Source organism: Pleurodeles waltl, chromosome 3_2 (genome assembly GCF_031143425.1).
Source record: "Pleurodeles waltl isolate 20211129_DDA chromosome 3_2, aPleWal1.hap1.20221129, whole genome shotgun sequence".
NCBI lineage: Eukaryota > Metazoa > Chordata > Amphibia > Caudata > Salamandridae > Pleurodeles > Pleurodeles waltl.
Window position 1 is genome coordinate 42476373 of NC_090441.1, and position 12528 is coordinate 42488900.

The 12528-nt window shown below is 44.6% G+C and overlaps 1 protein-coding gene across 3 annotated transcripts in view; it reads right to left on the bottom strand.

Moving 5' to 3' along the window:
- LRWD1 (leucine rich repeats and WD repeat domain containing 1) overlaps positions 1–12528 on the bottom strand; it is a 185111-nt gene that overhangs the window by 72631 nt on the left and 99952 nt on the right. For 2 of the 3 annotated variants that reach the window (XM_069226701.1, XM_069226700.1), the window contains exons 7-9: positions 6222–6518; positions 2774–3046; positions 860–986 (exon numbers count right to left, since the gene is read on the bottom strand). In XM_069226701.1, the coding sequence (XP_069082802.1) occupies positions 860–986; positions 2774–3046; positions 6222–6518 (697 nt within the window). The remainder of the gene's footprint in view (positions 1–859; positions 987–2773; positions 3047–6221; positions 6519–12528) is intronic. The other variant, XM_069226702.1, reaches the window with a different exon arrangement.

Genomic DNA, 12528 nt, shown 5'->3' on the forward strand with positions numbered 1-12528 from the left:
AGGAGCACGTACATAAAACGTGCTATTTTGTCCTAATCAGTGTTTAACTATTTGTTCTGTATAGATTTCCTGGATTCGAGAAAGCAATGCCTGCCTCATCGTTGGTAAATGTAGTCAAATGTTTTGGTGGTTAAAGGGAGGTGCTGCTTCCCGCAAAGGGCACTCCACTGTGTTTCCAGGCGGCACACTGGGCATGTTTTCTAAATATAGTTAGACTTTGTGGTCTAGGGCAGTGGTTCCCAACCTGTGGTCCGGGGACCCCTGGGGGTCCGCGACTGCTTAGAAAAATAATATTAACAGATTAGATCCCCAGCTTTCAGTAATGACTCAGTAGGGGGTCCCCAGTTTCCAATAATGATTCAGTGGGGGTCCTAGAGTACCAGTAATGATAAAGTGGGGGCCCACAGAAGGTTGGGAACCACTGCTCTAGGGTCCAGATACAGAATCACATCCGTTACCCCCTCTTCATGGCATTGCAGAATGACTGTCTGTAGGAATAACCTGTACAGAGAATGAGTTACCAAGTCTTATCTGTGCACACCCCTAATAGTAATCAAGTGTCTGTTTCGTTATTGGCGCTTCTCACCATTTATATACATTAGGTTGCCCTGCTTTTCTGCACATTCCTCAGGTTTACTTACCCGGACACCAGCTCTTTCGCAGTGTATGTCTTGACCTGCTCCTCATAAGCGGTTTGCCTGCTCACTGCTCTGAAGGCAAATATTTTGGAACCATACCAGGGAGCTCTTCCCCTTCAGACTTATGCAGAGAAATACATTAGGAAGCTCTTCATGACAGCTCACCAGTGACTCTAGAAGAAGGCTAGAGCAACCAGATAAACAGTGGCTCTTTCACTCACCTTCGCCAGAGGAGCAGTCCAGGGAAGGTTCAAAGGCACATGCCCAGAGCTGGGTTGTAAAATCCTTACTACTGTTATCTTTGCTGTGGCACTGAAGAAAGTGAAGTGGCTCCAAATCAATAACTTTCTGTAAAAGATCAGACAATTTCACTATTCCCCAAAGACTTTGCTCGTTGTTCATAGTCTGGTAGCATACCATTCTACTGATCAAGAACATTATGCATGGATTTAATCATATCATCGTGTTTAAATTCCACTAACACTTATTTAACCATAGTTCTAATGCGGTTTATCAATGTGTTACTGATCACAAGCAAGCATGCTGGAACAAAGCTTCATTGTAAAGATGTCTAGCTCACACGCGGAGTTCTATGGGGCTGGCAAAGTTTATGGTTGGTATAATTCCATTGAACAAAATAGACAGGAGGACAAAACTGGCAAGGGAAAAAAGGAAATCGGCCACAAAGAAACTGTAAGAAATATAGCACAAACAATCGAATAATTAATTAAAAAGTGGAGTTAAAAAGAGCAAAAGTGAACTAAAATTTATTTTTAGAATCACTAGAAAGGTAGAAAGCCATAAACACTAATCTGTTGCCTACCTGTCCACAAATCTAGCTCACATGAACACCACCTAACTAGAGGTCCAAGACGCATCCCTGCAAGTACAATGATTTTAATTAAATCCTAAAATCAATATTTTTTCCACTAAAACGTAGTTTAAACCAAGGCTAGTCCAAGTTCCACTGTCTATAGACTCCATTCTCTCAGGCTCCCAACAATAACAGGCAGGAGGCTGTGCTTACAGTAAAGAAAAGTAGGCTTTTTCATGTAAGTGTTGTTACTGTTGCTTATGTGGATTTAGATGAGAGTCAATGACACATTTAATAGGTCTATGACCAGGACTATTATCAAAGCGAGTTAGATTTAATCCATTTAAAGACATCTGTGGACTAGACCATTTTCAAAAACAATTCAGGAATGTTTTACAGGTGATGAACAGATGTCTATTGGACGCTTAATTATATTTTTGGATGCAAGCATATCCAAAGTGCATAATATCCCAACATGCAACCAAAACAAAACGGTGTAAAGTACAAGAGCTATGTGAACAGGAAATGTAACTTATATTAACTTGACTACTGCTGTTTAATTGCCTTGACTATTTGTTTCTTCTAGCTTTAGTATTGAATTGGTAGCCATCCCCTTTGTATTGTAACGGTTTTGATTAAACAATGCATGTACCTACTTAGGTACTAGGCAGGACTCCCAACAGTTCCACACATATACATGTTACTTGGATGACAGTTTCCTATCTCGTTTGCCCAAATCAGAGCTCTAAATATTGCGTTGGAAGTTGATTTGATACACTCAAACTTGAGTAATGCACCATTATTACTCCATTTATGAATAAGGGCATATTTTTCAAAAACCTTTTGATTCAGTGCTAGATTTGTCAACCTCCCCCCAAAAGGTGATAACAACATGCCAGGTAAAACATGACTAATAAGAAGGGTTTAACTTGATCTCTCTCTTCTTGTGTATTGCAGTAGCTTTTAATCAGCTCATGTCATCCTGTGAACAGGAGACATCAAGAAATGCATCAGTCTTTGCAGTGAATTAGAATATTTTGCTAATGTAACTGCCTGGTTCACAAGACGACTGGAACTTTAATGGTGTCTTTGGAATACTGGATTCTGCTTTCCTGAAGCATTCACAATCATGCCAAGTTACAAAATATTTACAAACATCTGCGCTACAATCCTTTTGGATTTCAAGACCGATTTGCTAGACATCAAGGACAATTTTAACATTCCACAGAGTGTCAATCTGTGCAGCAAATTCGACTATATAAAACCTTTAAAGAGATAAAACCAATGCCTTGCAACAGCATCAGCTTAAGGATATCCCAACCTGCTGTGGATCATGCGGTCCATGCTTCGGGCTGCTGGTCACTTTGCTTTTCTTAGGGGTGTTTTTGGTCATCAGGGGATCCGTGGTTTCCTTCTTGCATTCTCTTGGCTGAAGAGGTGACACGGCACAACTCCTTGGACTGCTGGGCAATCGGCTGGGTGTCCGTGGAGAAACTGCTGCTGAGTTTGGCTGTAAGCAGAGCCTTTTACTAGGTGATTCTTCTGGAAAGGCTGAAGCGACGATGCGGTTCGGTTTTCTAGGACTTTTTGCAGCCTAGAAAGATCCAAATCAAGCATTCAAAGTTAAATGTGAAACATGTTAAGTAAACCAAAGTACTGGCAATCCCAATATACCAGGTGTGATATTTTTTGTGAAAGGCTTAAGTGTAAAGACCACAAAAAAAGTGTTTTGCTTTGTTAACAGAATTGAATAAAATATTTACAAGCAAAGAATAAATTATTAAATAGAAAGAGGTTTATTTAAAAAGGAACAACAGCATGGACCTTGTTAATAATGGGGGCAGACATTTTATAAATGCAATGGTGGCCATGGCAACTATCTGAGTTTCGATTCATTTCCCCAGGTTGACTGCAGCGTAAGACATGGACTTCGTGGTGCAGTAATGGCACTTGGATCTCATGTGGTTAACCTTCCCAAACCCTCCTGCCCTTGACCTCCTTCACAGGGTCACCACTACACTGCACTATGTCGTGTCCAGCAGCAGCCTTGGCCGTGCTGGCACGCTGGTTCTGCAGAGTGTTATTTATTTCTCCACCACCTCTGTCCTGCTGGACTGAAACTACACTACAGCAACAAGGGTAATGCTGGCTTGTTCTCTTAACTGCCTGGCCTCTCCCCTGCAGCCAGATTCATGCTCTGGGTTCAACACTATCATTTGCCTTCCTGTACCTCGTTCCCCTGCCAAACCTGATCAATGCGCCCCAATCATCCTCCTACCCCCCCCCCCCAGCATGCTGCCAGTGCACCTTTTATAAATTCAATGGACGTTATGAAATACAGTGCAGATACGTGGAAGCTCATTTAATGGGTGAAAGGCATCAGAGCAGGAGATTGGGCGGACATTCATGCCTAAAGGCTTTAACAATTTAGCCATTAACTCATTTTTGGCAAATGCTAGCCCACATACCAAAGATAGAGACTAAACAAAATACAGCTGGATTGAGTTGCAGCCTGTCTCTTATTTGATATGTAACAGGCAAATAGTCTCTTCAGTCAAACAATGCACTTATATTTAAAGACAGTCCAGGACTTCAGGAATATATTTAAGATGTGAAAGGAATGCATCGATACCCAAAAGGAAAAGGCTCCTTGAGAAAATGAAAATAGCTCCCGACATGTCAATTCTAATGAGTGCACAGTAACATAGAAATGCTGGTCCATCTTGGATTGTCCACTTGAATGTATAGAGATATCATAATGTCAAAGGCGAACAGCAGATGCAGAGCATTGCTGGACTACTGTGTAAAAGTAAAATGTCTGGGTTTAGCTGAAGTCATTTAGGACTGAGCAGACAGAGGTGATGAAGTGTCCTACAAAAGCATTTAAATGCAGATTCACACTCCAAACATAGCCATTGCACACATAAGTAATCTGAAACCTCTGTTGTCCCAGTATAGGTGTGACCTTCTGCAAATAAGAAGAGGTATTCTGACCCTTCTGACTTCTCAGGCATCTAGCCACCTCTGGTAGTCAGTTCAGTGGTCTGTTGCCGGCTAAGGGGAAGAAACCCTTTTTCTGGTACTTCAATACAGGTGCAGGGAGGCAGACAGCAATTGCAGGAGTGGAGTCAAAGCTGATCTCCTGTCTTTCACTCAGTGGCACACAATCTCACTGGGGACTTTCCGTACCACATTCCTACCTTCACTCTAAAGCCCTACACGGTTGGTGGACATGAAAGGGGATGGAACTCGCTTTAGAGGGGGATGCAAGGTTGCAAAGGCTGAGGGGCTTATGGGGCAGTGAGGGGAAACTCTGGCATGAGAGGCAGTGTCTTGGTAAATTAGGTCTGTAGAATCCCCTGGCCTTCTAATGGGCACGTAAGACTGTGCCCAAACATTGGGTGCATTTAGGCATATGAAGGCTGCAAAGGTGCTTGTATGCATGTGTGCGTTTGTGTGCCTTCACCTGGCACAAGACTGCTCGGCATGTAAAGCCATACAGGGCCACTGAAGAAAGACGATGAGCTTTTGAAAACAGTCCCTAGACATACAATTGCTGTCCCTCAATTAAGGATTTCTGCACCTAGCTTACGAGTGATGCATTGCCATACGATGGCTGTTTCCAAGAACGTGAGGATTTGGACAGCAAATGGTGGCTATACCTGGCATAAAACAGATACAGTACCTTCCGTGGGTAACATTGTAGGTTCAGGAGGACAACAAATGGTAGCAAATAGCTCTGCTAGACATTTAATGTTAGTGCCTAGATATTAGCTGCACCAGGGCATACAAGGCTGCATCTGGGCATATGATGGCTTTATAAACCCAGTTAAAGTTGCACATTGCAACAAATCATACTAACTGTGCACGTAAGGTTATACCCTGCATATGAGGATGCACCTAGCAAAAGAGCAGCAGGTGAGCGTTTGATGGTTAAATCTCGACATAAGGAACCTAGCTTTGCAAGGGAGGAGTGCCCAAGTATGTAAGGCTGTGCCCAGCAGAGGATGAACTTACCTGGTTTATGACGTTGTACCTCAGCACATGGGAGCTGTAGCTGGGCATGTGAGGCCAGGAGTGGTAGAATGTACCCTGCCTTATGATGCCTACAGTTACATGCAGACTGTAGATGGGTGTGTATATACAGCTATATCTAGCATAGGATTGTAGGACCTTGGGGAGTGATTTCAGCTCACAGATTTATGATGCTACATGGGCTGCCTGCCCAAGGTGATACTTGGTCAAGTTGATGGTAAAACCTACACTGTACAAGGTATAGATGGTGGTCTCCATAGGCACCCAGCATGGTTGGTGCGTGCCTCTGTTGATCAGCCAGACGTCCAGGTAATGGAACATGTGGATGAGTGGCAACCATAGCCGGATATTTTGTAAAAACCCTAGGAGCTGGGGCAACCCTGAAAGAATACATACCATACGATTGCAGTGTTTGGGCACAAAGCTGTACGTGCACTGTAGCTGGCCATGAGGCTAGGACAGCATAAGAAAAAGGCAAACTCTCCTGCCATTGATTTTTCTATTCCCAAGGGTAAGAGCTCAAATAAGCAAACGCGGACTAATACCAGATATTCAACTTTTATGGATGTCTTCTTTGAAAAATTAACTATAGCATTTTTTTTGCACCCATTATATTGTGAACATCGCTTGTAGAAAGTAAGGTTTATATTATTAAGAAGGTACCAGACTTGAAACTATAAATATCTCAATCAAAGAAAACGACTTGCAAATGACATGTTTCAATTAATTCTGACCTGCTTTGGATCCTGCAGTTTCAGGATCTGCTTCGCTTGCTCTGAGCTCCCACTCATTTTGTTCTTCTTGGGGGTGTCTTTAGTTGTCAGTGCAAGCTTTGTATCTTTACTTTCCAGCTTACATTCTTGTGGTCGCTTAGGTGAAGGAGAACAATTCCTTGCAGTGCTGGGCAACAGACTTGGTCTGTTTGGAGATGCACCAGATGATTCCGGTTGCAATCGGTGTCTTTTGCTGGGTGATTCTGCAGAAAAGACGGACATGTCCACACTTTTCTGCTTTGTGGGAGTTCTTGCTGCCTAGAAAGATTCAAACGTTCAAATACAAATGTGTAGGAAGTTTCAAAATAAATGCCATTTGTGTTCATAGTGACAATCCAGTGCGTGTCAGGCATTTGTGTGTACAGCGGAGATCTCAGGTAAGACCAGACTCCCACACCCTGAGTGAAGGACATGTAACAAACAGACGTAATTTATATGCATCAGTAGACCAGTGCTTAGGGAACCCATTTTAATACTCATACCAGTTATTCGGCTGGGAAAAGGTTGAATGACACCCAAAAGAGATGTAAATGAATCAACAATCGATTTTTACTTATTCTAATTATAATTTCCAGCACTTCCACCATGGAAAGGGTCGCTAACCAGTATGTCTTTTCAAAGCCCATTTACCAAGATCCCAAATAGACAGCACAATTCTCTGGCTTTAGTAGGTGGGGAACTATCATGTCAGGAATTGCTCTGGAACACCTACAGCAACAAAGTGCATTTTATCCCTTTCCTTGTATAAATAGGAGGCAGACAGAAGGGCCTCTTAGATCCTCATTCCTCACATGTGCATGGTTAAGACCCCCCCCAAGCGCGGCTATTTGTAGAGTTGTCACATAAACCAGTCTGCTGCCGATGACTACAGTTAAGGGCTCTATTATCTGGTTTGGCCTCAAAGCTGCTGTGGTACCACCTTTATTGAAGAAACGCACTTTGGATTTTAATGAGTTATCGAACGGACGCTCCATCGTGCTGCTGCCTTTCCTTGCTAGGCTATTGGCAAAGGCAGTTTTCCGTCATCTCACCAGCACCGTGGAGAATAAGGCCTGTTACATTCTTTCCAGGACAGGTGGCAGTGCAGTAATGGTGGTTTCTGCCCTCGAACTACGTAGAAGCACAGACGTCAATCTTCCATCAGCGTTAACTATAAATGGCTTATAAGGAAAATGCTTCTTAACGTGTAAGCATCTGTTAGTGGCATGCAGCGCTGTAGATTCACAGGTCGTGCGTTTCAGCCATCTAGTGTTGCGCTCGGACATGTACAAGTTGTTTTTCTTCGAAAGTAGTCTTCGAGTCACAGGACCAGGCTACTCCACCTATCAGTGGTAATGGGCATGGGCTCCATTGTTAGATTGTTTTTTTTCTCCACAAGGAGGGTGTGACTGGAGATGGAGCGCAGAGCTGCAGTAAACAATGACCATGCAAGGTAGAATGTATCAATATGGGGAAAAAGAAAGAAAGAATATCTGTAGCAACCACAGGCATCCAGGGAGGAGGGTGGGTGCATGTGGATCCACAGCACTACATACCACAAACAAATGCTTACTGGGTAAGTAACGTTTTCTGTTTATGGCATATGCAGCTGTAGATACACATGCTGTGCAATGACTGCAAAAGCAAAAAGAGGATGATGGACGGAATGCTGAACAACGCTAACATTTACATTCACCCCCAGTCACAAAGATTGGGGTTTAATCCATTGTTTCTTTGCCCTCCACGCCACCAGAGTTTGAACCCAGCCACATGCAAATCAGTCTTTACCCTGTTCCCCATGGGAATAGTCCAGCACGAACTGCCAAGCCAGGTCCTACCGGCAAAGACTGTAAAGCAGTCCTCCTAAAGCGGTGGCTCAGCCCCAGGATGTTAAGGAAGACTGGAATGTGCTTAGGACAGCCTAGCCAACTCTAGCATGTTGTCTGGTCAGAAACTCCACACAGTAGTGCTTGGTAATGTGTGAGGAGTGGGCCAGGTAGCTGCTTTACAGATGTCAGCTAGTGCTATGTTACCTAAGAAAGACATCAAAGCTCCCTTCTTTTGAGTAGAAGGGAGTCTGGGAGGGGAGGGAAAATACCTTTTAGCTCTAGTGTAGCAGGTCTAAATGCACTTGATAAGCCAACAAGCAAATCTTGCCTTGGAAATGGCACACAACTAATGTGGCTTAGAGTACGACATCAACGGCTGTTGTCTCTTAAGAAATGGTTTTGTTCTGTCAAAGTAGTACATTAGCGCTTGTTTGACATCCAGAGTATCTAAAGCGTGTTCTGCTACAGACTCTGGATGTGGAAAGAAGACTGGGAATTCTATGGTCATGAACCTGGAAGAACGGCCCTTCCAATATAAGTGTGTGTATTTCACAGACTCCAAGGGAAGTGATGGCTATGAGGAAAGCTACTTTCCACGACAGACATTGCAATGGGTAAGAGTGAAGTGGCTCGAAAGGAGGACTCATGAGCTTAGCAGAAATCATGTTAAGATTCCACTACGGAGCAGGAGGCATCCTGGGCAGAATAACCAGTTTAAGGCCTTCCATGAAAGCCTTAATGACTGGTACTCTAAGTGCGAAGTGTGTTGAACATTCTGTAAGTAGGCAGCAGCCAGAGAATGCCTTTTACCAATGCTGCAAGTGGATTGATATGTTTGGGAAGGCAATAGTGTACAAAACATTCCATTCGGATGCATACCAGGCCCTGGCAGTAGGGCTCGTCTCTAAGAATAGACATTCAATTCGCACAGAAGGTTGAGGTAACCAAAACTCTAAGACCTCACAAGCCAAATTGCAAGGTTGAGCTGCTGAGGATTGGGGTGCTGGAGAGTATTCTGGTTTTGTGTAAGACACAAAAGCCATTATTGAGCTTCTCACTGGGAACTAGATAGAACACCAGCAAGGTGAAGTATGATGACTGGCGTGCCCAGGTTGGAGCCACCAAGATAAGGCTAAGAAATGTCTGCCTCAGCCTGCTGACTACAAACGGTACGAGCAGGAGAGGCAGAAAAGTGTAGGCAAATAGCGCAACTAGTTCATCCATAGTGCATTGCCCATAGACTGCGGGTGTGGTAACCCGGCGGTGAAGTTTGGACATTTTGCATTTGGCAGTGTTGAACAGATCTATTTAAGGAAAAACCCATCGCTGGAAGTCCAAAAGTAGGATTGGGAGGTGGAGTTCTCACTCGTGGCTTGTTAAGGTGTCCTGCTGAGCAGGTCAGTGAGCTTGTTGCTCACCTCGGGAATGTACTGGAGAAGCGGATGCACTCGGATTTACTTACCACTGCCAAATGCCCTGGGATACTGCTGACAGTTGGGTGGAATGTCTGCCCCCACCCAGTTTCTTGAAGTAGAACATGGCAGTCGTGTTGTCTGTGCATACTAAGACTGTCTTGTTCTGGATGACAGGGCAGAATGCCCAAAGGGTGAGCCGAATAGCTAGCACTTCTAGCTGATTGATGTGAAGGGACTTTTGGGTAGAGAACTATGTTCCCTGAACAGTGAGGTGATTGAGATGCATACCTCAGCCAGTGAGAGAGGAGTCTGTGGTGATGGTGACCTGCAGAAACTGGTTGAGGAAGGGCCACCTTTGCATCAGGTTGTTTGTGTTCCACCACCGAAGAGTGACATGTGTGGCTCCCTACCAACACTAGATCCTCTAGATCTTCCGTCTGACACCACTGTGCCACTAGGCACTCTTGCAATGGACGCATGTGCAATCTGACATGCGGAAATATGGGTATTATTCCTACAAAGCACATCACTGTTCTGACAGTTACCTCGCAATCCGGCTGAAAAAGAGGCAGTAGGTTTTCAAACGTGTGTACCCTCACAGGGCTGGGGTAAGCCTTTTCCACCCGTGCGCCCAATATGGCCCACAGAAAGGGCTGTACTTGAAGGGGCTGGAGGTGGGACTTGGTCAAGTTGATGGTAAAACCTACACTGTACAAGGTATAGAGGGTCGTCTCCATATGCACCCAGCATTGTTGGTGCGTGCCTCTGTTGATCAGCCAAGCGTCCAGGTAAGGGAACATGTGGATGCTGCTCCTCCCGAGATGAGCGGCAACCATGGCCGGATATTTTGTAAAAACCCTAGGAGCTGGGGCAACCCAGAAAGAATCGCCATCCACTTACCACAAACCTCACGTGAACAGGGATGTGGAAGTAGGCATTCTTCAGATGAAGGGCGGTCATGAGGTTGCCTTGCTGCGGCAGAGGAATTACATCTTGTAGTGTCACCAAGTGCTCCAACAGAATGTACCTGTTGAGACATCTGAGGTCGACGATGGAGTACACCCCCTTTCCGTGGTTCAGTGGCAGAACTGGCTCTATGCCCTCTCTTGCAATGAGGGCCTGTATCTCCTCTTGCAGGAGGGGCAGATGGTCTGGGGATTATGTGTCGGTGAGGGTAAGGGGGTGGTTGGGGAGTTTGGTGGAGGTTGAATGAGTTTGAGACAGTACTCCTCTTGTATAATGTTGAGAACCCAGCAGTCAGAGAAGATGTGTGTTCAACAGGCCAGAAATCCATGCAACCTTCCCCCTCCCCCTCCCGCCGACAGGTGTTGTAGGGAGTGGGGACGAGGATCAAGTCAGTATTTGGGGGTGGTGCCCTTTCCTCTGCCCATTGTTACTGCCCCTATATCCACCCCTATATTAATCCTGTGATAGTGTTTGCTGCGTGGGCCTGGAGAAAGTGGAAGAGATCTGTGGCCGGAGTCTTATTTCTGCTGCATTATTGCGAGCGGCAAAAAGACACAGGGAGAGGGAGTCTGCTGCACACCGATCACTTTCGCAGTCTCTGTATTCTTTTTTAATTTTCTCTAGCATCAGATCAGCTGAAGAGATGCGGTCCATCCAAAAGGAGGTTCAAGAGGCATTGCTGAACCTCAGGCTTGAAGCCAGACACTCGCAGCCATATATTGCGGCATAATAGGATACAGCTACCTGGGAGTAAATAAGAGTATCAGCAGCAAACAATGCACAGCAGATGACGGTTATAGATTATCTTGCCCTCCACCATCATCTCCTGTCACTTCTTGTGATACTTCTCTGTCAGTCAGTCATTTGTAAAGCGCGCCACTCACCCGGAGGGTCTCAAGGCGCTGGGGGAGGGGGAGACCGCTACTGCTCGAACAGCCAGGTCTTGAGTTGCTTCCTGAAGGAGAGGTGGTCTTGGGTCAGACGGAGGTGGATGGGGAGGGAGTTCCAAGTCTTGGCTGCCAGGTAGGAGAAGGATCTTCCTCCCGCGAGGGAGATGCTGGACAACATCTGCCATCTGAACTATGCCACCTTGGTGTTCATTCTCAGAAACTGTATCACAGGTATCACAAGAGCATTAACCTCTCTTCATAGACTCTTTTCAAGAACGTGTGGTTTTGAAATCACTCTGCCTTGTTCATAAGGCAGTCTATTCGACAAGTAGCTCTGCTTTGACTAAGCGTTTAATATGGTTCCATCCGCCCCATTATTTCTCATCTACAACCAAGCCCTCTATGCAATCTCCCTGGTTTCAACAATCTTTTGGTAGGCATGCCTTTTCTGCTGCACTGACCCAGTACTTGAACACACTTTCATTTCATCTCCAGAAAGAACCTAATCTTAAGCTCTAGAAAACCACTGGCAACATGGATCTTTCCAAATTAATCCTGCTGTGGGGTTTCCAGCATTCTCTGGTATTTCAGTTCAGCACCAGGTACCAAGATACTTCAGTAGGTTTGATAGGCTGTGCAATATAAATACTTTCAATATAAATGTAAACAAGCAAGCATTGTCAAAATAAAAAGGTCTTGCTTTTGGGACCTATTAGCAATACACTTTGTTGATGTACAGCATTGGTAAAAAGTTAAATTATTTTTGGAGATGCTGTGAAACAAAGAATGACACTGCCATCTTCAGACATTTCCTTCTGTAGGCGTGTGCGTACACATCTAGAGAATTATGGGGCACCATTTTCTTTGGTTCTTTATCACTCTAAGATGACGGGTGGCATTTAGATCCGTAAATAAAAAAGTAATTTAAGTGCACTAAAGCATTTATTTGTAGTAAACCACTCCGGGGACAATGACATATGGCAGCCCCGAAAAAAAAAAAAAACACCACACACACACCTTTACATGCTTTTTATGTTGCGTTTATTCAACCACTTCACTGCCAGGCCTTTCACCCTCCAGGTGCCAAGCCTATTTTTTTGCTGTTTGGGGCAGTGCGCGATTAGACCCTCATAACGTTTTGTCAACATAAGCTACCCACGCCAAATTTGTGTACTTTTTTTCCCCAACA